This window comes from Vitis vinifera, chromosome 18 (assembly GCF_030704535.1).
Source record: "Vitis vinifera cultivar Pinot Noir 40024 chromosome 18, ASM3070453v1".
In the NCBI taxonomy this organism is placed as follows: Eukaryota; Viridiplantae; Streptophyta; class Magnoliopsida; order Vitales; family Vitaceae; genus Vitis; species Vitis vinifera.
In genome coordinates, this window is record NC_081822.1 from 2964459 (window position 1) to 2989555 (window position 25097).

At 34.0% G+C, this 25097-nt stretch overlaps 2 protein-coding genes across 7 annotated transcripts in view; one reads left to right on the plus strand and one right to left on the minus strand.

Moving 5' to 3' along the window:
* The first annotated feature begins 8789 nt into the window (after window positions 1–8789).
* Window positions 8790–17985, plus strand: LOC100250597 (protein NEDD1). Of its 5 annotated transcripts, XM_059734863.1 has the most exons (11): window positions 8796–8865; window positions 8970–9113; window positions 9469–9581; window positions 11158–11418; window positions 11518–11622; window positions 12749–12814; window positions 12963–13184; window positions 15128–15703; window positions 16411–17016; window positions 17288–17467; window positions 17554–17985. In XM_059734863.1, the coding sequence occupies exons 2-11, from the start codon at window positions 8984–8986 to the stop codon at window positions 17659–17661; spliced, it is 2367 nt and encodes a 788-aa protein (XP_059590846.1). In that variant the 5' UTR covers window positions 8796–8865; window positions 8970–8983; the 3' UTR covers window positions 17662–17985. The 5 variants fall into 5 exon arrangements, with proteins under 5 accessions (XP_010664212.1, XP_059590846.1, XP_059590847.1 ...); XM_010665910.3 differs by having other exon boundaries at window positions 8790–9113; XM_059734864.1 differs by having other exon boundaries at window positions 8799–9113; window positions 17558–17985.
* A 589-nt stretch (window positions 17986–18574) lies between these two features.
* LOC100255781 (sister chromatid cohesion protein PDS5 homolog B) overlaps window positions 18575–25097 on the minus strand; it is a 77045-nt gene continuing 70522 nt past the window's right edge. The window contains exons 27-31 of one of the 2 annotated variants that reach the window (XM_010665916.3): window positions 24611–24697; window positions 22482–22525; window positions 20403–20539; window positions 19191–19264; window positions 18575–18830 (exon numbers count right to left, since the gene is read on the minus strand). In XM_010665916.3, coding sequence (XP_010664218.1) covers window positions 18798–18830; window positions 19191–19264; window positions 20403–20539; window positions 22482–22525; window positions 24611–24697 — 375 coding nt within the window. In that variant the 3' untranslated portion in view covers window positions 18575–18797. Of the gene's footprint in view, window positions 18831–19190; window positions 19265–20380; window positions 20540–22481; window positions 22526–24610; window positions 24698–25097 lie in introns of both variants that reach the window. The other variant, XM_010665917.3, reaches the window with a different exon arrangement.

Below are 25097 nucleotides of genomic sequence, written 5' to 3' on the forward strand. Positions count from 1 at the left end.
ATTTTGTCTTTATTGAACAAATACCAACCATTCGTTCAATGCCCGAATTAGATCTCTACATGCCAACCTTGTTTAATTATTTATCCTCTTTATTTGGTATTCCTTTCACCCAAAAACAAAAAGAAAAACACGTGTATATATATATATATATATATATTTTAAGATATTATATTTTATTATAAAAAATTTATATCATAGGATATGATTTTTAATAAGATACGATATTTTTTTATATTTTGAAAAAATAAAATTTTTAATACTTATAATTTATTAAAATATTTAAACTTTATAAATAATTTTTTTATGTCACGTTTATTTAATATATATATATATATATATTATTTTATAAATATTATTTTTTTTTTTAAATTGTATATTTAATTTTACCAAAGGATGTTATAAACGCCCCCATACAACAACAATCATCCATATTTGATGATAGAATTAAGTCACATATATATAATTTTGATAATTTTCTCCCTTATCTGATATGAAAACATCTTATTTCATTACTTATTTTATTGAATATTTGAATGAATGAAAAAATAAAATGAGTGATGAAATAAATTATCTTATTTCATTATTATCTAAATATATTATCTTTTAAACTATGTTATGTTATATCAAACCAACCAAACACAATTGAATTATTCCAAATATTCATGGTTTTTACTTAGATAATATTATTAAAAAATATATATATATATATATTTGATGTAATAAGTGTTATTTCCACGTTAAAATTAAGTGGGTGACCCACTAACCTAGTGTTTTAATTTTTTATCCACTTATAAAAGTTTTTTAGCCAATTAAAATAATGTCAAAAATAGTTAATAACTGTTGTAAGGATATTTACCCTTTGATTGAGTGGGTGAATAAGAATAAAACAGTTATTAGAATAACACGTTCAAAACAATTTTTTGAATGGTTATTCTTAGCCCTCTTCTCCTATCTATAAAAGAAAGATACAGAACCCCTTTGTGAGTAAGTTCTCTCTCATCAATTAAAAGAAATGATTATGTATATTAAAATTTGATAAGGAGAAGAAGAGATCAAGAATTTAAGGTTTATAAATTGAATGGGATCTCTCGATTTAACATGGTTGTGTGTTCTTCAAACGGTATGTAATCAATTCTTTAATTTTCTTGAGATGTGTTGAATTCAATGGTCTTGAATTTGTGTGTTAATTTTCGCGTTAAATACGAACAATTGGTATCAGAGCCAAGTTGAATTCAAATATTCAAAATCATTGTTTTATAAGGATTAAATTTTTGAGATATTATATTCGATTAATTGGTCTCACCAAAACAAATAGGAGAAAATCTAAACAAAATAAAAACCAGCCTCAGCGCGTAGAAGGAAGACATTGTGTCTTCCTTGCAACGTTGACTGGAGCGATGTCGTCCAAGCACCGTTTCATTCTGGGCGCTGCTACCAATGACGGGGTGACACTTGTGATGCCGGTGAGGGGCGCCGTTTTGGCCCCAGTCCGATGGTTGGAAAAGGCGTCGCTTGGCGCTGTTTTAGACATTCAAGAAGTGTCATTCAAGGAACGTAACAAGGTCGTTCTAGGAGCCATTTGCAGCGTCGTTCTAGGCGCGCTTCAGGCGCCATGCCAGGCGCATTCCAAGCGCCATTCAGGCGCTCCAGCAACACCTTTTTTAGGCATTCTAGAAGCGCCATTTCAGACGTCGTATTCAGGTGCTCTAGAAGTGCCATTTCAGGCACCATTTTCAGGCGATTTAGACTGCGTGCATGCGCCATTTTCAGGCGATCTAGACGGCGTGGAGGCGCTGTTCTTCAAGCGTTTTAGATGCTGATGAGAAGTGCCGATTTTGGGCGCTGCAAGTGTTCGTTCCAGGCGCCGTTTGGGGATCATTCTCTAATGCATTATTAGACAATTTATAAATGTAAGGTTAACTAGTTTAGATAGTTGCCAAAGTAACCTAAATTAGTGATCCTCATATTTATTAAATTGCATAAAAGAATAAAGGGAGACTTGTAAAATTCTTAATAATTCTTTTTATAATTAGAAGAACGAGACTAGCCCAAATGAGAGTCAATTTCTACTAATTATTAATTAATGTTTTTATTTTGTGTTGCTTAGAAAGGTAAAATGGATACGCAAAGGTAACATATAAATGACACAAAATAGTAAAGTATTTTAAGTTCCCTCCAAGTGAACACTGGATATGTTAAAATTTACCCAAAGGAGAATTTTAACGATATCAATAGTTCTTTGTTATTTATTTTATACTTGAGGCCTTATTGTGAGCATTGTTCTATTTTGTACAGTTCCCACTTCGTTACAATTTCTTACATCTGGAATAATTGTTTTTTATGGGTTGAACTTTTCTTAATGGTATGAAATGTTTCAATTCTCACTGGGCGTATTGGATCTTGACCTAGCTTTAATAACTAATAAACCTCCTGAAGCTACGGATGATAGTACTCCGAAGCAGGTGGAACAATCAAAAGCCTGAGCAAAATCAAACAAACTCAGTCTGATGTTTATGAGAATGACTATTGCCAATAATATCAAGACCTTTTTCCCTCAAACCAAGTCTGCCTCGAAATTTCTGAAATCTGTTGAAGAGCGTTTCAAACGCGCTGATAAGTCCCTTGCAGGCACATTGATGGCTGAATTGACCACCATGAAATATGATGGTCAGAAAGGTATTCAACAACATATTTTAAACATGACTGAAAAGGTTGCAAAGCTTAAGGCGCTAGGTATGAGTATATATGAGTCCTTGGTACAATTTGTCCTTAACTCACTTCCATCACAGTTTGCTCCATTCAAGATCCACTATAATACTAACAGCGATCAGTGGAACTTGAATGAGCTCACCAGTAAACGCATACAAGAGGAAGTGAGATTAAGACAAGAATGACATAATCTTGCCCTTACTGTAACTCATGGAGTCATGAAGAAGAAAGAAAAATTCAGAAAATGAAAGAAATTTCCACCTAAGAAAAGTGGACCTAGGAAAGATAGTCAGAGTCGTGATGGAAAATTCATGATAAGTTGCTACTTTTGTGGCAAGAAAGGGCATGTGAAGAAAGACTGTAACAAGCGCAAGGCTTGGTTCAAAAAGAGAGGTATAAATCTTTATTTTGTATGTTATGAATCCAATCTTGCTGAAGTTCCTTCAAATACTTGGTGAATTGATTATAGAGCCACAACTCATGTAACTAATTTAATGCAAGGATTCCTTACAACCAGGAAACCGAAGGAAAGTGAAAAGTTCCTCTATATGGGAAACCGTCTCAAAGTCGAAGTGTAGTTATTGGTACCTATCGCTTACTCTTAGAGATGGATCATCGGATAGATCTTTTAAACACTTTTTATGTACCTTCTATTTCTAGGAATTTAGTTTCTTTGTCCAAATTAGATGTTGCTGGATATTCTGTTTTATTCAGTTTCTAGACAATTAAGTTTGTTGTTAAATTCTGTTACAGTTGGTTCTGGTATTTTATGTGATGGTTTATATAAAATTTCCTTGAATCATGAATTTGCACAAGCTTTGATAACCCTGCATTCAAATGTTGGTTCAAAACGTGGCTTAATTAATGAAAATCCTTCAATCTTATGGCACAAAAGATTAGGGCATATCTCTAAGAAAATAATTGAGAGATTAGTGAAAGAAGGAATTTTACAAAATCTTGACTTCACTAATTTTCAAGTATGCCTGGATTGCATAAAGGGAAAGCAAACTAAACATACAAAGAAACGTGCCACAAGAAGTAATGAGCTTCTTGAGATAATTCATATGGATATTTGTGGACCACTCTCTGTTCCATGTTTTACAGGAAATAAATATTTTATCACCTTTATAGATGATCTATCTCGTTATGGTTATATTTATCTAATGCATGAAAAGTCTTATGCCATTGACATCTTCGAGATGTTCATTACAAAGGTCGAGAGACAATTGGATAAAAAGATTAAAATTGTGAGATAAGATCGATGTGGTGAATATTATGGCAAATATGATGAATTAGGACAAAATCATAGTCCTTTTGCCAAATTCCTTGAAAAGCGTGGTATTCGTGCTCAGTACACAATGGCTGGTACGCCACAATAGAATGGTGTTGTTGAAAGGCGTAATCACACATTAATGGAAATGGTCAGGAGTACGATGAGTTACTCTTCTGTACCTATTTCATTGTGGGGTGAAGCCTTAAAGACCGCAATGTATATCTTGAATAGAGTTCTTGATAAGGCAGTTCCAAAAACCTAGTTTGAGACATATACATATATGGGATTGTCCAGTGGAGACAATAATTTATAACCCACATGAGAAAAAGCTTGATTCAAGAACGATATCTGGATATTTCATTGGCTATCCGGATAAATCGAAAAGCTACAGATTTTACTGTCCTAACCATAGTGTGAGAATAATTGAAACCGGTAATGCCAGATTCTTAGAGAATGGCAAAATCAGTGAGAGTAATGAACCAAGAAAGGTAGATATTAAGGAGATAAGAGTGGATATCCACCACCCTTTTTACCTCGAGAAATTATTGCCCCTCAACCTGCTCAACAAGTTGAGGAACATGAGCAACATAATAGAGATGGTTCATTACCACGAGAAAATATTGCCATTGAAAATGTTGTCGAGCCACCACAACCGGAACCTTTGAGGAGATCTCCAAGATAAAGGAGACCTACCATTTTAGATGATTATGTGGTGTATCTATGGGAATTTGACTTTGATATTGGGATAAGGAAGAATTTGGTTTCGTTTTCACAAGCCATGGAAAGTGATGATTTTAGTAAATGGATGGAAGCTATGAATGATGAGTTAATATCTACGGCCCATAACAGTGTTTGAGATCTCATCGAATTGCCTAATAGTTGTAAACCCGTCAGCTGTAAATGGGTCTTTAAGACAAAGCACGACGCTAAAGGCAATATCAAACAATTTAAGGCTAGACTTGTGGTCAAAGGTTTCACTCAAAAGGAAGGTATCGATTACAGAGATACCTTCTCTCCAGTTTCCAATAAAGATTCGCTTAGAATCATCATGGCACTTGTAGCTCATTTTGATTTAGAGCTACATCAAATTGATGTAAAAACTGCATTCTTAAATGGGAATTTGGATGAAGATATCTACATGGAACAACCTGAGGGGTTTGCAAAGAAAGGAAATGAACACCTAGTTTGTAAATTAAAAAAATCCATTTATGGTCTTAAATAAGCTTCCAGACAGTGGTATATTAAGTTCAATAATACCATTACATCTTTCGGATTTAAAGAGAACACTATTGATTAGTGTGTATATCTGAAAGTTAGTGGGAGCAATTTTATATTTCTAATACTGTATGTGGATGATATTTTGCTTACTAGCAGTGATCTTGGTTTATTATGTGAAACCAATGATCAACTCTCTAAAAACTTTCAACTGGTTGATATGGGTGAGGCAAACTATGTTATTGGCATCGAGATCTTTAGGGATCGATCTCGAGGAGTGCTAGGTTTATCTCAAAAAGGATATATTGATCGAGTTTTTGAGAGATTTAATATGTAGTCATGTTCATCGGGTGTTGCACCTATATTGAAATGTGACAAATTAAGTGAAAAGCAGTGTCCAAGGAATAACATGGAAATGGAATAAATGAAGAAAATTCCTTATGCATCAGCTGTGGGGAGTTTGATGTACGCTCAAACATGTACAAGACCATATATCAACTTTTCTATTGGCATGTTAGGAAGATACCAAAGTGATCCAAGATTCGAACACTAGAAAGTTGCAAAAAATGTGACGAGGTACTTACAAGGGACAAAGGATTATATGCTCACATATAAAAGATTAGAACAATTAGAGATTGTCGGTTACTCGGATTCTGATTATGGTGGTTGTCTCGATAGCTTAAAGTCAACTTCAGGATTTGTCTTTATGCTGGCAAATGGGGCAATATAGTGGAAGAGCGAAAAACAATCAATTATTGCTTCATCCACGATGGAAGCCGAGTTTGTTGCTTGTTTTGAAGCCTCAAGTCATGCTTTATGGTTGCGGAATTTTATCTCAGGACTTGGTGTTGTCGACTCTATTGCTAAACCTTTTGAGAATATATTGTGATAACACTGCAGCTATTTTCTTCTCTAAGAATGACAAATTTTCTAGTGGATCAAAACACATAGATTTAAAGTATTTAGTTAAAGAAATAGTCCAAAAACAACAAGTGTCGATTGAAAATATTAGGACCACACTTGTGGTTGTTGATCCATTAACTAAAGGATTACCTCCAAAGGCATATTTGGAACATGTTATGAGGATGGGTCTTTTGAGGAATCCATAATATGTATGATAATGAATGGTGGTTATGTAATTGACAATTTGCGCATTAAAGATTGTTTCTGTTTATTCTTATTTTCAATTATGGGTGCACGTTTTATTGTTTGATAAACAAGAATTGTCCTGACAAGACAAATTACGAGGCCTGTTTGGCATTAAGGATTGGGTTAGTTAGGGTTATTGATGTGTGGTGCATGAAAGGAAACATGACATTATGGTTATGTGACCGCCATGACTCGCATTTATGATCTAAACTGATTCAGCATTATGGTATATGATTTTGGACGTATTGGCTAAGTTTATTGAAATCGTGATCACGTGTCAAATTTATTTTCCAGTATATATTTTATATATAAAAATATCTATATTATAGTTTTCATAATTGGTTTAGCAGGCCAAGTGGGAGAATGTTATTTTCACGTTGAAATTAAGTGGGTGGCCCACTAACCTAGTGTTTTAATTTTTTATCCACTTATAAAAGTTTTTTAGCCAATTAAAAGAATGCCCAAAATAATTAATAACTATTGTAAGGATATTTACCCTTTGATGGAGTGGGTAAATAAGAATAAAACAGTTATTATAATAACACGTTCAAAACAGTTTTCTAAACGGTTATTCTTTGCCCTCTTCTCCTATCTGTAAAAGAAAGATACAAAACCCCTTTGTGAGTAAGTTCTCTTCCATCAATTAAAAGAAATAATTATGTGCATTAAAATTTGATAAGGAGAAAAAGAGATCAAGAATTTAAGGTTTATAATTGAAGGGGATCTCTCAATTTAATATGGCTGCGTGTTCTTCAAACGATATGTAATCGATTCTTTAATTTTCTTGAGATGTGTTGAATTCAATGATCTTGAATCTATGTGTTAATTTCCGCATTAAATACTAACAATAAGTTGTAAAAATTAATAGCAAACAAACCTTTTTTTTTTCTTTCCTAGGAATGTGTGAACTTGGGTCATATTTTTATGTATAAATATTATACTTTTACTACGTTATTTTAATTTTTAATTAAAATAAAAATTAGGATTCATTCAAAAAACAAATCGTAGTTTTTCTTTAAAGCTGTCATTAACGGTTGACTGCATTGAACTAGATCAATCATATCAAAGGTGGTTTTCCAAGGCATATGTAAATTTTTGAATAAATTTAAGAGAAAAAGTTTTTTTTTTTTTAAGTATTAAATAGGTCAATTGACATTGAATCCAATGAATCTACATAAAGTTTGGTCCAAATCAATTAATTTAGAAGATCAATCATGATTCGCACTACAATAATCCTCTATGGTTGAATGAATTAATTATTTAAATAAATACACAATTTTCATATAAAAGGGAATTAAGATAAGAGGTAAAAAGTAAAATCAATAAAAACTAAAGGTTAAAATTGGAAAGAGATTATTAACAAATTTTTATTGGGGTGTTTGGTCAATGCAAATAGGGAATAAAAATAAATATTTTGTTTTCGTTCTTATTTTTTTTATCAATTGGTGATTCAATTTATAGTGTCTGGATTTTGTTTCATTGATAATAATAGGAATGAGAATGATAATAATATCCTTATATATAGTTTAAAATAATTTTTTTATTTTCATTTAAAAAAATAAATGTTGAGAGTTTTTATTTTTATTTTTTAAAAATAATAAGACTAAAAAAATAGTCTTATGGGATGGAGAGACATCATGGTTTGATGAATAAAATCAAAAGGGAAGATAGTAATTTTAGATGATTTTATATTTTTTTATATTATAAATGAATCAAAATACTACACATTTACAATAAATTGAAATTCTACTTATAAGTGAGATTTGATTTATGCCGGAATCAATTTTTACCTTCTTAAAATTTATCTTTACATTGGAATATGAAGGGGATAATGAATACCATGTCTATTCCCGTCCCTTATTCTCATGTACTAAACATCTCTTAAAAGTAATGAATTTAAAGTTTTATTTTGTAACTATTTTCCAAAATAGTTTTTTATTTTTCATAAAAAAAAAAGAAAATATGATTGACAATCAAAATTATTTTATGTTTTATATTTTTAAAAATAAAAAATATGACATTTTCAGATATTATATTTTATTTATTTTTCGTTGTTTTTACTTATTTTTTAAAAACATTTTTAAAGATAGTAGAATAAATTAAAAATAAAATATTGGACATTAAATTATTTTTAAAATATAAAAACATATTTTAAATTATTAAAAACAAATTAAAAATATTTTATATTTCAAATATATTTTTATTTACAAAACATCGTAAAATAGTTTTTAAAAACTATTTTTTAAAATTATTTTTTAAAAACTATTTTAAAAAACAATTACTAAACTCTAAATCATTAATTAATTCGGGCACTATAAAATATATATTTTAAAAATATTTTTTTAATAAAATGCAACTATGATGTATCGAGAAGAATTTCACACGTGGAAAATGGGATTAAAAAAAGAAAAAGAAAAAAAAAAGAACTTGGATACCCGCACTTTCGCATTTGAAATTTTATTTTTCGCTCCTGGCAGTTAGGGTTTCCCGCATTTGCATCAGAACAGAAGCAAACGATGGTATATACCTAACTTTCCAAAATTTTCTCGAGAATCACGATAGGTGATTGTGAATTTGACGGAAAATTTGAAGCTGGAAAAAATGGCGACGTCGCATTTTGCAGATCCGTCAATAGCGATGTTATCGACCAGCGGAGGTGACACCGTCAAGCTTTTCGACGTCTCCTTAGGGCTGGGCGACCCCTGCACTCTGAGCTACTCGCCTTCACCGGGTCACCATGTCTATTCAGTCAAGTGGAGTCACACCAGTGAGTCACTCCACATGCTGTTTCCTTTCTCTCTTTTCTTTCTTGTGTTTGGTTGCGGAGAAAATGTGAGGAAAGAAAAGGTGTTAGAATTCCGAACCTTGAAATCTCGAAAATTCTGTTTTAGGTGCCGAGAATAAAGAAAAAAAAATCCACATGACTGAGTTCGGCATGACCATTTGGCTTAGGTGAATCGAGTTTTTTTTTCCAAACAGGCACTGAAAACGTAAGACCGAAAGTCTGTTTTATTCACTTTTCCTTCGTATACACAGCAACTGAAAAGTTTGGCATTCTTCATCTTTATCTGTCTGTCTGTCTCTCTCTAATTGAACTGGGATGCATTTTTTTTTTCCCAAAGATTTGGTTGTGGCAAGTGCTGGAGAAGACAAGAAGATCTCTCTATGGCGGAAAAACGGACAAATTATCGGAACTATTCCAGTTTTTGGGAGTGAAAGCGGAGAGAACATCGAGGTAAATTTTCCTCTTGTTTATTTTTATGATTGGATAAATTTGGGGCGATTTTGTCTTTGTAGGTGTTTGTGGTTGAGGGGTCTATAAGGAAACTCTTGTCAAAATTATTCCCTTCTTACAGGAGCAAACACTGGGGAGAGTAATATAATCTCAATCTCCATTTTGATTGAGAGCAATGCCCATAAAGAAGAATTAATTCACTATGCCAGGGTATGGAGCAGATGCTGTAGATACTTATTTAGATTCTGGAACCTGGGGATGTGTTACTCTATAAGGATGCCTTTATATTTTAAGGGCACATTTGGATTTCCTAAAGAATTTACACGGCCTTTGTGTTTTTAATTGCTGTTTTGAAGATAAAATTAACTATTCAAATCGAGGTCATTAAAGAAACAAAAGCCACAACCATAACTGATGGTATTGTATTGATTAGGTTCTCCAAAAATTACATTGTTTCAACTTTTTATGCTTACTTTTGAGATTTTGGTTGTTCTATGTAATGATCCTTTTTTATTTTTATTGATATCCCTTTGGAGGGAAGGTTTTCTTTTTTCTTTTTCATCTTCCTTTTCCTTTTCCTTTCCTCTTCTTATTTCCTTTTTTAAGCAGAGATTAGAGGAGCAGTGCTAGTTAACTACAGGGTTGGACCAAACATGGGGGGTTTTGAGATTCTAAACATATAAGTGAGTTGCACGATCGGGAGTTGGAGTTGCCTGTTTCCTTCTCAACAAAATCTGTAGGGTTAGGATGGTGGCTAGGGATCCCAATGTTACGTTATGGAAAAAAAGATTGCAAGTGGTAGATTGATGGCAAATTTTTTTCTCAAAGCATCAGTTCAAGGGAATAGGGTTAGCTTTCTTTAACATTCGATTCGCCTTTTTTTCAAGGTGTTAATTCAAGGGATTGGAGTCAGGTCTATAAAAATTAGACTTGGGGCTTAACGACCCTTCTCAAGTAGGCATCCTGTTTGGACCACAATTTGGGAGAAGATTCTAACCTTTGGCCAGCTGATGCATAGAGAGAGAATCTGCGACATCGATGAATGCTATTCCTCCATTTTTTGTTGGCTAGGGAACTTTGGTGTCTGATTATTTGCCCTCTTTGGAGTTGGTTGAGGGTGTTATTTTTGAGCCTACATATGAGATTTATTGGAAGACGTAGGAAGAAATGTTGGAGTGCTGCTCTTCCTTGTGTGATCTGGTGTATTGGAGGGAGTAGGATATAAAGATCTTTTAGGGGGAGACTAGTGGAGTGTTCTTGTTGAAAAATAAGGATGTTACCTTGAAAAGATTATACGTGTGGGGGTGGAGATCATCTGAAATTCAAATGGTAGGTGCTCCTGTTTTGACTTTCTTCATAGTTTGTGGTACTAGAGTTGAAAAATTGGTTTTGTGGCTACCTTGTTTGAATTTCCTGTTTTTTTTTCTCTTCTTCTATCTGTTTCTTTTCTCTTGGTTGTAACTTTGTGTACCCCATGTCCTTGGGTTACTGTCTGTTAGATGTCTTTTTACTGTGTAGTATCTATTTTGTTTACTTTTGAAAATTGATTTGTTAGATTTCTTTGTTTCAATTTCAGGAATCTATATTTGCTATCAATTTTAGCAACAAGGGATCCAGGTACATATGTTCTGGGGGAAGCGGTAAAGTTGTAAGAATATGGGATTTGCGGAGGAGATGTTGCATTAAGTGGTTGAGGGGTCATACTGATGTGATAACTGGGGCAATGTACAATTACAAAGATGAGCACTTGGCTTCCATTAGTTTAAATGGGGTTCTTATTCTACACAACCTTGCATCTGGTGCAAAGGTGGCTGAACTCAAGGACCCCAATCAACAGGTTGTTTAGTTTGTTGCATCTGGTTGCTGCTTTAATGGTGTTTGTGGTTTAGAGTTTCTGGTATCTAAATGCTAAATCTTTTATGGATTTTAAGATCAGGTATTAAGAGTGCTTGATTATTCACGAATTAGTCGACACCTTTTGGTGACTGCTGGTGATGATGGGTCAATACATCTGTGGGATACAACTGGTCACAGCCCAAAGGTTCGTAACATGTTCTATAGTTTATGAATAAGAAATACATATGTTGGGAATGAAAACCTTAGATGGCTAAATAAGTTATATCCTTTAGGATATGTTTGGTTCATGGATATCTTAATTAGGGAATGAGTATCTTATATCCAGTTTTAAGATTACCATGTTCTGTTGCACACAATTTCAGGTTTTGATTTCCTTGGACATGAGATAATTTGAGAATGAGGTCTTGATGATTTTTTTTATTTTTTTATTTCCAACCCTAAGGAATGAAGATAAAAGGAAGGTGGACAACTTATTTTATTTCTTTCTTTTTCATACTGAATCCAGATTTTGTAAACATTTCTTGCATTGTGGTGCAAATTTACATTAATTCCCCAGTAATTTCCAAGATAACCAAAAGCTATAATGGAAATAAAATTTGAAAAAGATTTTCAAATTTCCAACTTCAGCCAAACATTAGGATTGAATTCTAACATCCATTACATTTCAATAATTTCTAACTTTAGCTAAACATTGGATTGAAATCTAGCATCCATTACATTTTGAGAATTTATTTTGGCAAATATGATTTCCATTCCCAAGTTTAGATGTTGACAAGCTAAACACACCCTTAATGGAATTTCATGTTTAATGAAATTTATAGAACAATTAAGTTTATTTGATAATATGAAAAATGGATTGTAAAAATGGTTTAAAAGGGCTCATGTTGCTTGTATTTGTGTTGTTGTGCTATTAAAGTAATGCATGATTTTAAATAAATGGGTATTGGAAGTTTGCAGCCTGCCTAAATAATGCAAAGCAACATCCAGGAAAAAGAGTTAAATAAATAAATATTTCTTCTGTTCAAAACATATTAGTGGTAGAATTGTAAAACTAAAACCATTTATTGGATCTACTTTCTTGTTTAACAAGTGGTACCTTAAATCTATGATGTGTCGATGAAATTTCTATTATTGCATTATCAATAATTTGCTTCTCCTGCTCTATTTAACATGATAAAATTGGAATCTTGTCATTTAGTTTTTAATTTCTTTTTTTTTGCCTTTTTCCCTTTTCTTCCAGAAGATCCATGTTCCAGTCTTTTTGGCTGGGAAGAATGTTTCAAGTATAAATGTATTTTTCTACTTCCCAGGTTTCTTGGTTGAAGCAGCACTCTGCACCAACTGCTGGGGTTACCTTCTCACCCTCCAATGATAAGGTCTCTTCATTGTTTTATTGGCTGTCCTATTTCATCCTTTTATTCATAGAAATTGAATTTGTTACATGTCATTGAATGGTGAGTCTTCTTTGAGGTGTGAATTGAAAAGTAGTTAGTTCTGTTATCCAATTTCTTTTTTCTCATGCAGATGATTGCTAGTGTAGGTCTAGATAAAAAGTTGTATACTTTTGACAGAGGGTCCAGAAGACCTTCATTTTGCATTCCTTATGAGATGCCATTCTCTTCATTGGCATTTAGAGATGATGGCTGGACTCTAGCAGCTGGAACAAGTCATGGCCAAGTGGTATTCTATGATGTCCGTGGAAAACCACAGCCTTTCTCCATTCTCTGTGCTTATGGTAATTCAGAGGTGAATTCTTCTTGCTCAATATTTGTTATCAATCAAGGGTTCCCTAAATTTGAAGATTTTTCACTCTCTCTTGGCTTGCTTATAATTTGTCATTTGCTTGCATACAGCATATAAGTATGTGTAATTGATATTTTATGTGCTAAAGCAATATCAAAGGGAAGTGCAGTCCCAGCAACCAGTCATAATTGATATATGCATTTATCTCTCACTACTGGGATGGCACTGCAAAATTTTTTCCCTGGTTTCACAGTGAAGTATATCTATGTAAATCCCACCCATCTTACCACCCATTTGTGGGAAAAGAAGACCCAACCTCTGCTATGGATGCAATTCTTTATTCAGCACCTCTAACCAATGCAGTGTGACCAGTTCTAACCTAATCGTATCTTTCTTTCACATTATGTACACACATTCTTTTATTTACATGAGAAGGGCAAAGTTACTTGTTTGACCAGAGTCACGTTCCTCTCACATTGATTTTTTTAGCTCAAAACCAACCCCCCCTCTGAATATTCTGAATGTTTGTTCTAGGGCCCTTTGAAACCATCCACTACCATTTGTTATGCCTGCCACCATCATGATGGAGGAGCTAGTATGTTGACATGTGGATCCCCTTCTGTGAAGGGTAATCATAGTCTTGGTCATGCATTGTATGTAGCTGTGTGGGGTTATAAGAAAGGGTGAAGTGACCATTTAGGGGCCCAACACATGTCCAGTTCCTTGTTTTTCTCTAAGAGAGGCAGGTCCAATGTGCTGCTGCTTCTTCACATCAAAACCTAATGGGCTCAGAGTCCATGGATAATCAATATAAGGGAGGCCTTTTTTTTTTGATAGGTAATTTTTTTGTCCCCACTAGGACTTGAGCCCAGAACCTCCCACAAACCCTTCCCACCTTTACCACTTGAGCCAAGCCTTAAGGGCAATATAAGGAAGACCTTTCCTTTATTTACTTAATCAATGGTTGATTTCTGAAACGTTCACTCTTTTTGTTTAATCAATGGTTGATTTCTGAAACGTTCACTCTTTTTGTTTTACTTTTTTCTGCTACATCTATAGAGTGACCTGTTTTCTGGTTTGTTTTGTTTTGTATAATTTTTTAGTTTTTTGTTTATGTACCACTTAATATTACTTGCAATCTCTGTAATTTACCAGTAGGTAAAAATAGTGTTGGCAAATGATAAATTGATGTTTATTAAATTGCAGATGATGTTGGTAATGCGATAAATATCTGAAAGTAACAGAAGTAGAAAGTTCTCAAGAGAAAAAAGATAAAAATGGGAAATCATAATATGTACAGATGCTTATATATGCTGGCATGCTCATTTGACACTACAGACTTGTAGCCACTTAAAACCTTCATCTCTACCAAATTATAGTTGCTTTCAGAACCTTGTCTTGTTTATGACTGTTGTTGCTTTAATATTGATAGTGCAATGAATTGCTTGAGAGCCAAAACTGGAGATTGTACTTTGTATTTCTTGTTGCGCTCTGAGACCTACTTGAGGAATTCGTTCAGGCCCCTAACACTCAAAAATTACTGGGAAACTTTTGATTCATTGAAGGGTTCATCTGAGGAAGTGTAAATACACTTTGGAAAATTGAGGATGCATCTACTTTATATAGCAGTTTGAAATGCCTCATGTAGGTGGAAGATACAAAGCTTTTAGCTGGATAGAAAAACTAAGTAAGCCTTTGCTTAGAAATGAAGACTAGGTCAAAAAAGAAAGTAATGTTGTGATGGGAATATGTCTAATGAGTTAGTAGATCATGCCACTTGTGTATATGCCATCGAAGAGTGTCATCTTTAACAAATTGTCCCGACTGATGATACTTTATCATTCAGTTCACAGATTTGCATTTGACAACCTCGACTCTTTTAATCTTTGTCGATCTAAATCGATGTAGTTTTTGATAGATTACTTAATATTTATAGTTCTGATCAGGCTGTCACAAGTTTATGCTGGCAAAGATCAAAACCTGTAATTGTAGATGAAAGTAATTGCAGCCCTGAGATTGCTCTTATGGGAGGTGCTACCGAAGATTCAGTCATTATTCCTGACCCACTTCCGTCTGTAACATCATCAAGTCTTTCACTATCCATGGCGTTACCTGGTTCTCAAAATCCTGGCCGCATAGGTCCGTCAACAGAAGCATCTTCACTTACTGTAACCAGTGGTGGTTCTATGTCAAGCTCGCTCTGTTTGTCTATGGCAGAGGAAACACCGAGTAGAAGTCATCTGCGGCTAGGTGGAACATTGGCAAAATTACGTGCTCCTCATTCTGGTTATACCTTCAAGGACGATATGGAGGTGTTTTCTCCTCTCGTGGATGTTCAACCACTTACACCTACACTTGATAAGCTTTGGGATGATCATGAAGGAGCAAAGAAAGATTATCTACCTTTTGATAAGAAGCCTTCGTCTCTGTTTTCTTCACCTAGTAGGAGATCCTCTATAGCAGAGGGTGAGGGCAATAATCATCCAATATTCAATTGGAAATCCAATTCAACTTCCAGGCAGGTCGGTACTTCTTTCCCCTCAGTGCCTATGTAACTGCGCTGTGAAATATGGTTTGTCTTTTGTTCTTTCTAATTGTGAAATATTGTCTTACCTAGATTCCCATGCTCATTTCTTTTTACTTGACTGTTGCTTATTTCCAGAAATATAGGGAAAGAACACAAATGATCTGTGTGTACATTGGACCACTTTTAAGAAAAATTTTAGAAGACCAACTGTTCTACCTTTTTCACTATGTAGCATTCATCTAAGAAGTGATGATGAGATATCCCATGAATGTGAATTTTGGGCTTAGTCTCATCAAAGAATGCTGCACCAACTGAAAATTGTGAACTAATACATGATCATATCAGCCCAAATACTCTGGAAAGAGCGTGTGAGTTGTCTATTGATTTATTACTCTATAGACATTTCGATCTGCAGTTTGTGGATATGATTAAGATGCTGTACATATGGTCTGATCTATGGATATGATTCTTCAGCTGTAATCTTGTGGAAAAAAATAGCACATGAACTGAACATTTTGAGTTAATATGTGGCTATCTTATAATAAATATGGCTTACGGTGACTCTTATGCGATTTTAAAGAGTACCATAATAAGTAAAATTTTCTCTCTTGTAAATAGTTTAGCCCAATTTTATGGCCTTAGTGAACTTTATTTCAATTTGTATTTTCTGAATTATGTTTTATCTACGACTACTTCATGCAGGACACTCACGCTTCTCTTACAGCACCGGGATCATCTACTACTTCATCTTTCAAAAGTGAAGACTCTTCCATCACTCCTCCAAAAGCCTGGGGTGGTGAGAGATTTTCTGATAAATTTACCCACCACCGTCAGCCCACACTGTCTCGCTTTGGGATGTTGGCAGCTAGTGGTCTAGCATCAGGGTCAATGTTTTCTGGATTACAAGAGCTATGGTCATCAACAAGTCATATGAGTGGGAGCTCCTCGTCAAATCAAAACCTGACTTTTGGAAATTTGCGTGCCAAAGATTTCTCTTTTAATCAGGAAACTCCACTGGGAGTCCCAGAAAATTTCCCTTCTATTTCCGTATCTCTGCCTCTAGATACAAAAGCTGTCACCAGACAGGCTAACCTTGAACTGCCAGGATCACCAGCATCCTTGACCCTCCCACGAAGATTTTCCACTTATGCCGAGAGAATAAGCACTACCTTATCCTCCAGTGATGGGACCTCTCCTGTTGGTTCACCAAAAATAAAGAAAACAGGAGCTGAAACCAGAGCAGAAATTTTGAATGGCTTATTTAATTCTGTTACATCAGCTGCCTCAGAAGCAGGGACTCATCCAATGGTAAATGTATAAAATATCGGATGGGTTCAAAAAGAACACATCCAGGCTTTTGCTTCCGTACAAGGGTGTGACCATGATAGGTTTATCGGTGTTCTGTCATCTAAAGTTCTCTCACCATCGTGCTTTTGACTAAAGTGTAGATCATGCATAGGTCTCACTTGCTTTGGTTAGTGTCAGATCAATATGAGGTGGTGATGATGAATCATCACACATGTTGATGATGCTAGCTTGTTAAATGAAAATGATTTATTGACTTGTAGTACTGTAACAGGGAGGAACATCACTATCCCAGAAAGGTCCTTCTCAGTCAGATACCCAGCAGGGAACCTCATTTACCCTTCAGATGTTTCAAAGCACCCTTGAAGAAACCCTTGATTCCTTTCAGAAATCCATACACAAAGATATGAGGAACCTTCACATCGAAATTCTGAGACAATTTCATATTCAAGAGGTATTTAATATGTGGTGTCATTCTCAGATTTCCATCGGTTTTGCTAGGTTTTTTCCTTGTAATTCATCTTCTTTAGTTACTGCCAGACAGAAATCTCAAGTGTGGCAAGCTCGATTTTGGAAAACCAAGCTGAGCTGATGAAAGAAATCCAGTCTCTCCGGAAAGAGAATCAGCAACTCCGCCAATTGCTTTGACCCTTGATGAAGATTGTAAAAATCATCCCAAATTTCCTAGTCACCATGTAAAGGAATATGTATTTATATTTTATTTATTTATTCATTTGTTCCTGTTTGAGAGAAGAGGGTTTGGAGGCTAGAAAATGAGGTAATTCATGATGCATAACGGAGCATATTCTTCAGTTTCTAGAAGTATTACAGATCAAGTGTGTTGTACGTTGTGTGTCGAGAGAAAAACGGAATGAAGTCAGGTAAAAACCAACTAGACCTTCTTAGTTTAATCTATCCTATGTAGATGCAACATACAGAATGGAAATGATCAGGCAATTTTGAATTCATCTATTGAGGAAATGATGTCAAAATTTTATAATATGACAAGTGTAAATTTTATGTGCTGTTATATTCAAAATAATAGTTTGGCATCATGAGCTTGTCATTGTTTAAGGTTTCAGCCATATTCACTTTTTGACAAATTCACAATGGTCTTGCTAGGCTCGATCCTGAATGATCCGGTAAAGTGTCCAGACAGACAATGAAAGGGAAGTGATCAGATCAGGGTATGTTGAATGGCCGCAGAAAAATAAATGCTTCCGAATTGAAAGGGCCAGAAGGTACCATATTTTCCCTGAAAAACAAAATCTAAAAAGCAATGATAATGCCCTTGTATTGGTATTCATGTAGATTTGAGTAATAGCTTCCATCCAATTGAATCAACAGTATTCCCCAGTAGGCTCAATGTGACCATTGTTTTTCATTTATTGGCCGCCAACAGTAATTGCCTCCACACAATTTCACTAGTCCTGGAAATTTCACACTCAACAGTGTCAACAAAGTGAAAGTTTTAAGTCCACTTTACATGAGCATTGTCAAAAAGAGTACAAGAGATTTTCCCAGCAGAGATGACCACTCCGGAACTCACTCTAAATTCCTCTTATCCAAAAATTGCATTTACATTTCTAAAAACTTGATTCAATTACACAATATTCAAGTCCAAACTTTGGTCTACTTACAGAAAGAGCACATCATTTGTTATTTACAAACAGCAAGAGCGTACATCTTATCACTAAGATTGCGCCCCCCATGACTAATTGTAATATTTGCCTTTTTATCAAGAAGTATAAAAACTCATTGTCTCTTAAAAAAACCAAAGTAACTTAAGTTTTCCTTCTCCGGGTCCTTCTACCTACCTGAAATGAGCAAAAATATAAAATAATCAACAATAACATATGTGCATGCATATCAGCTGCTGCCACATATCCCATAAATAAAACTGACAATCCACAAAGTCTTTTAAAACCTTTACTATGATGCATCAAAACCTTTTAAAAGTGCAAAGGACACATAAAGCCACCCATCATAAAAATATAATAATGAAAAAAAAATCTGATAAACAGAACCATTAGTTATATATTAATCAACAAAAAGAAATAATTGTGTCAAGAATCTTGTATGACATTTGCACTCTGCAAAAAGTAGTTTTTTCTGATATGTATTTCCAAGCTAAGAACAAAGTGTAATGAATTGAAGCAAAGAGTAGGAAAGTTTACAGCAATCTCGTTCATATTGACAACTTCTGATGCCAATGTGTCAACAGAAACCTTCTGGCCATGCTTTCCCTTTACTGCAAGTGGAAATTAGATAATTGTCCATAAAATGCTGAATGAACTGTGTGTGCAACTTGTGACTTTACAAGACAAAATCCTACAAATTTGTGGATTAATACGTTCACAATCCAGGGGCATCCTAATATGCCATAAAACCATTGTCTTACACAGCATCATAAAATGTTGGTAGATACTGATAGATATTCAAGACATCACTGTACTTACCAAACAAGAAATATACACACACATGTATATGTATGCATGTATGTCACTCATAAAACAGCTCCATCACAATTGTTGTTCAGCAAATATTATATCACTGGAGACTCCTAAATTATAAGAACCTCAGGTCCTTATATCAGCTCTAACAGGTTAGGGTTGTATTGGCCCTCCCAACCCCTTCCCTTCTTTTTGTTTTTCATTTTCTTTTTCTTTGAAGTCTACCTGCATCACATCTATATTGGACCACAATCAAATAGCCTAGACCACTGAACTAAACAAAATCTTACTACTTGGAGTTAGTTTTTTTATGGTTTATATAAATAAAATAACCCACTGAACTCTATCTCAGTTTGTATAAGCATGGGTCTTCAAATAACCGCTAATGCACTCACTGGTGCAGCAGTGCTGGATGGCATGATCAGCACATAGTTTGATGGGGAAGGAATTTGGCATGTACCAGGGCATGCACAGAGCTGTTGGATGTTGGAATATGAGGGGAACAGAAGAAACTAAATTGAAAAATATAACTCCAACTAACATGTTAGGGGTTCCATGAAGAGCCTGCATCCTATTCTACTTTCCAGATTTTAATGTTTATGAGGTTTGGCATATTAAGCCACGTTATATCATTTTTGCACGGACTATTATATGCACATAAAAAAAAATGAATGCAATTGTATTTGAAAACAAATCACAGCAGAACTTTATGTATCACCATTCCAATTAATTCAACTGATACTTCATATAAAATCTTGCTCGATTTAAAAGGTTCAAAACCATTTTCCAATCATGTCATGTAATCTTCATGTCATTGACAAAGTAAAACTTATAAGTGCTCAATGGATAGTTAAACCCATGAAAGAAATATTTTCACCTGATATGGAACAGGCTAAAGAACAAGAAATTCTTACCACAGAGAGAACAGAATATTACCAGAACCAGGATTTGTCATATAAAGTGAATTTGTCCTCCCTTTATTTTGAAAATTTTCGTGCTGTTGGGATGCATCATCTCCAACTGCATCAACAGTTTCCTTCAGACTACTGAGAGAAGAAATCTCCAGAGGATCACTGCAATATGCCGTTCTTGAGCTCATAAACCAAATGGAATGAAAAACATATACAATGAGATTGAAAAATAGGTAGTCATGTCTGAAAAATATAAAGCTTCTGCTTATTTACATCTTTTCTGATATCTTGCAAAAAGAAAACACCTATTCACTTTGTAAATCAAATAATGCTTCTTAGTTTTGGAAATGAAAGCTTCCCTAATGTACAAATCTAAATGTGATCCCGTGGAAAGGTTTACCTATATTTGACATCATTTTTTTTTTCAAATTGACTCAGGTCAAAGGTAGGAAACAAATTCCAATCGAGCTAAAGGCTTAAGCCAGTACTTAAGGTTTGTCAAATTAATAAACTTACGACTTAAAACTACAGAAAAACCACAGGGGTCACTCTTAGTGTCTCAACTTGATGTATACAAAGAGCGCTAAAGGATCATAAAAAACTTCTTCCCTTAGCAAGAACCCAACCAATCAACAAAATCTAATAAAGACTTTAAGCCTTATTAGCATTAGTCTATTTAAAATAAATATATAGAAAATTATTTTTATTACATGTCTATTTTTTAATTATATAATATCAATATTATTGGCTCATTTTAATTACTTAGTTTGAGCTTAATTAGGAATTCTATTTAATTAATAATTTTAAGTAGAATTAATTAGATTTTGAATAGAAACATTTGAAGAAATTTAATTACAATTAGGGAGATGATTATGTATGATGAGGTAATTGAAGGTATTCAAAACATTTCTTTTAATTTAACCATGACGTTACAAGAAAGCAGGTCATGGGGGTCTTAGTGTAATTTCAAAAAATTGGGTACTAACAATGTAGTATTAGTAACCTCAAGGGTCTTGTGTAATTTTCCCTTTCAAGTACTGCAAATTATCGGCCAATATCACAAATTTTATCATACAAATATTATTTAAAAAAAAATAACTTTACCACATGTATTATTGCTTATTTTATTATATCTTAGAGCTCTTTCAACATTTTTATGAATTTTAATCAATTTCTTTCTCACCAATTTTTGTTTTTGAATTTCCGATTGATATTTTCAATATTTTTCAAAATTTCTTTAAAATCCAGCTGTCAATATTTTATCAATTTTTGATATTTTCATCCTTGGTTTTAACATAAATGAAAATCAATTCTTTCTTTCAATAAGATACTAAAGCACAAGATTGTCGTTTTGTTATCATGGCATCATGTATTGTGCTAAACATGGCAATCATAAGAAAAGAGGGTCATGTATGCTTATAGGAATTCTATACATAGTCCAAAGTATATTGTTTTGGTGATTGGATGTCCACTGAATATTATAGACTTAAATCTGATTGGAAAAATCAAATCTAGACATGCACAATTCAATTCAGCACACACATATACAGATGCATTCATATGGACACACTTGCGTACATACAACCCACATATTCATATTTGAACATGGTCTTAATTTGATATGAACAATCCAAATTGGGCAGCTCTGTTCCATATGCAAATCCAGTACATCTCCAAATCCTATTGGAACATTGTTTTTGCAAAACATATTTGGATATACTCATCAACCTGTGTCAAACCTATATTGGTCCATTGACATACTAAGGCCAAACAGAGATCCAACAAACCTAAACTTATTTTAAGACCATCAATATGTAAGAGGAAATAGGGCAAAATGGCATAATTTGCTCTTTGGAGTTGAACAATACTTCACCTTATGAAACTTTACATAAACACAAATATAGTTCACATCATCCTACAATGTAACAATTGAATAAAATGCAAATAAAGAAAAATTCATGTAGACACAAATATAGACTATAGTTGACTTTGGAAATGATAACAAGACTAACAGTACTAAGAACAATGACTTATTGGAGGATGTTTGGAAAAACAATATGCTAACATAAAGAATATAACAAATTAAAGACTATTAACAACTCACCACTTCTGCATATGGAAACCATTTGTCTCCTGTGCCAATTTAACCTAGTGTAAGGCAGCAAATTGACATAAAATCAATTAGGATCAGATCTGAAATTTAGGCCAAATTTTAAACACAGTGATTGGAAACAAGGATGGGAAAACAAATAAAAAATCCTAATGTTGGATGAAAGAGGATTAGATAAGGAACTGGATTCAAAGTAATGAGTCAGCATATGTTTTTCATATATTACATGGAACAGGGTATTTTCATCTTTTGCTACATGTGGATTGGTTTTGACTTTGTAGCAAAGTGATTATAAGGTACTATGGTCAATTTAAACACAAAAAGTTGTGTTTTAGTCTGTCTAAAGAAAATAAAATTTGCAGTTTAGTCTGTGAAAAGAAAGAGATAACCAAGTACTTTGGAGGAATTGAAAATATGTTTTTTTTTAAAGGCAAACAGAAAATATATTAACAGTGCCTAGCAAAGGGGCGCCTAGCAAGCTTGCTTAAGATATCACGTCCATTTCAGAGAATCAAGTAGAAAGACTAAAATTTGATTGTTTGTGTTCTTATCTTCTTTGTTTCCTAATGAGATGGTTCTTCTTAATTTATTTTGTTCAACAAGTAAATTAAGAGAATCTATAAAGAGTGCTTGGAAAATGACGCATCCAAGGACATACAAAGTATACACTTAACACCAAAAGGCAAGCAAAAAAGAGAAAGGAATAGCAAATACCAACCACCCAAACAAAAACCAACCCCCTACACCCCTAGAAAGCTGGACTGTCCCCAGCAGGTACTCCTAAAACAAGGAAAGAACCCCAAACCTAGATCAACAGAAACACCTTAAAACATAAAAAATAACACAATCCGCTCCCTGAGCAAGTCTGCAACCAAATTCCCTCAACCAATCCAAGAGCAAAAAAACAACCTCACATATTAAGAGCTGAATCCCCATTGCTCCTCCCCCTTCCCCTTACTGTCAGAGGAGAACTATTGTAATTAACCAAGCATTCCAGCTTTCCGATTTCCCTCTCAAAATGGGATGACAAGAAAGATTTCCTTTTCCCCCCTTAAGGCCTCAACACCATGCCCTTCTCTTGCCTCCATGTTCCTTAGAAGGGAGCTAATCTCCTTTTCGAAACCTGCAACTGGCATCCCCACAAAGCTACTGACATCGATCAACTTATTCTTTCCATTATGCCTTTTCATGTGCAAAAATCAACCCATTATCTTTCCCTTGCAGATGCAATATAAGCCCCTTCTAGAGTCAAAGCATTTGCTTCATTAGTGGCAAATAAAAAGGTCGACAGCAATGACATGTAGTTGAAGAGACCTAGCAAGGTCCATTGTCATGACTGGTAAGATTGTAGTTAGTTGGATGACCATATTTTTTTTGTGTTCTTTCTTCTCTTTTGCTTGCCCAATAATGCCAATTGATACACCATGTATACTTTGGTGCACCCTTTTCATAGGCCTTTTAATGTAATTTTTGTTTTGCCTATACAAAAGTAATGAGAGAGATGCTAACTGTATGTTTGAGACGTTGCATCAATGACCTTAGAATCTATAGTCCAAGGATTGAAGGGCTGTACCTGCTACACTTGTTTCACTATTAACAGTTCATTGATCTATTTACAGTGTTGGATGTTGTATTCCAGTGATAATTTTCCAATATTTCTAGTTCCAATGCAATCACTTTCACCCTCTCTCTAGACTGATAGGTTCCTTCATTTCTAGTCCAATTCATCCTTTTGAAACTTTAATTTCCAAAAAAATTGAGGGACCAAGACATTCATGACCATCTACTACAATGGGGAGAGATCAGTGTAATTTTTGAATATGTGATGAGGTCCCCTATAGTTTAACCAAACCCTAGGAAAGCCAACACAATTGTTCAGATCACGATATAACAAAACTTCAGACAAAATACCATGTTTCTTATTAGGCCTAAATCCTTCTCAAAATCCAAGAAGAATGCTAACATATTAATAACCAAGAAACAACTATCTGATTTATAACTAGAATTGAATTCCTTCCAGTTTGAATCAGCATTCCAATTAAGAACCATAATTCTAATTCTAAGCCCCAAATGCATGTATACATTTGCAAGTCAATCGAGGATTTTCAAAATTCTAGTTTTACCGTCTTTGACAAGGAACCATCACTTATAGTTTCCCAATTCTCACTTGCCAAGCATAATGCTTCAATTGCACCATTGTCATATACAACCTACAAAATGTATAAATTCAATTGATCATGTCAGAGAAGATAGGAATTGAATTGGTAAATACATGTCAAATTAAGAAGCATAACTGATGATATAAAACAAGTGGCATTCAAGTTTAGAAGACATGGAATTCATAATATCATCACTAACCTGAAAAAAGGAAACAAACACATTTTCATTTTAGAATGAAATAAAAACACAAATGGGAACTAAAATTTATGTACCATTCTATTAAGTGAAGCATGTGATTTGGTTTTCCCTTCTTATTACAACTTTATTTATATCCAATCCCAAAAAATATTCAAGAAGGAATTTTTGATTGGTTGGACCAAACATTCACAATTATCGAAGGCTCTCCTATTTCTCTCCCTTTAGATAGTCCAAAACACGCATACCAAAGCA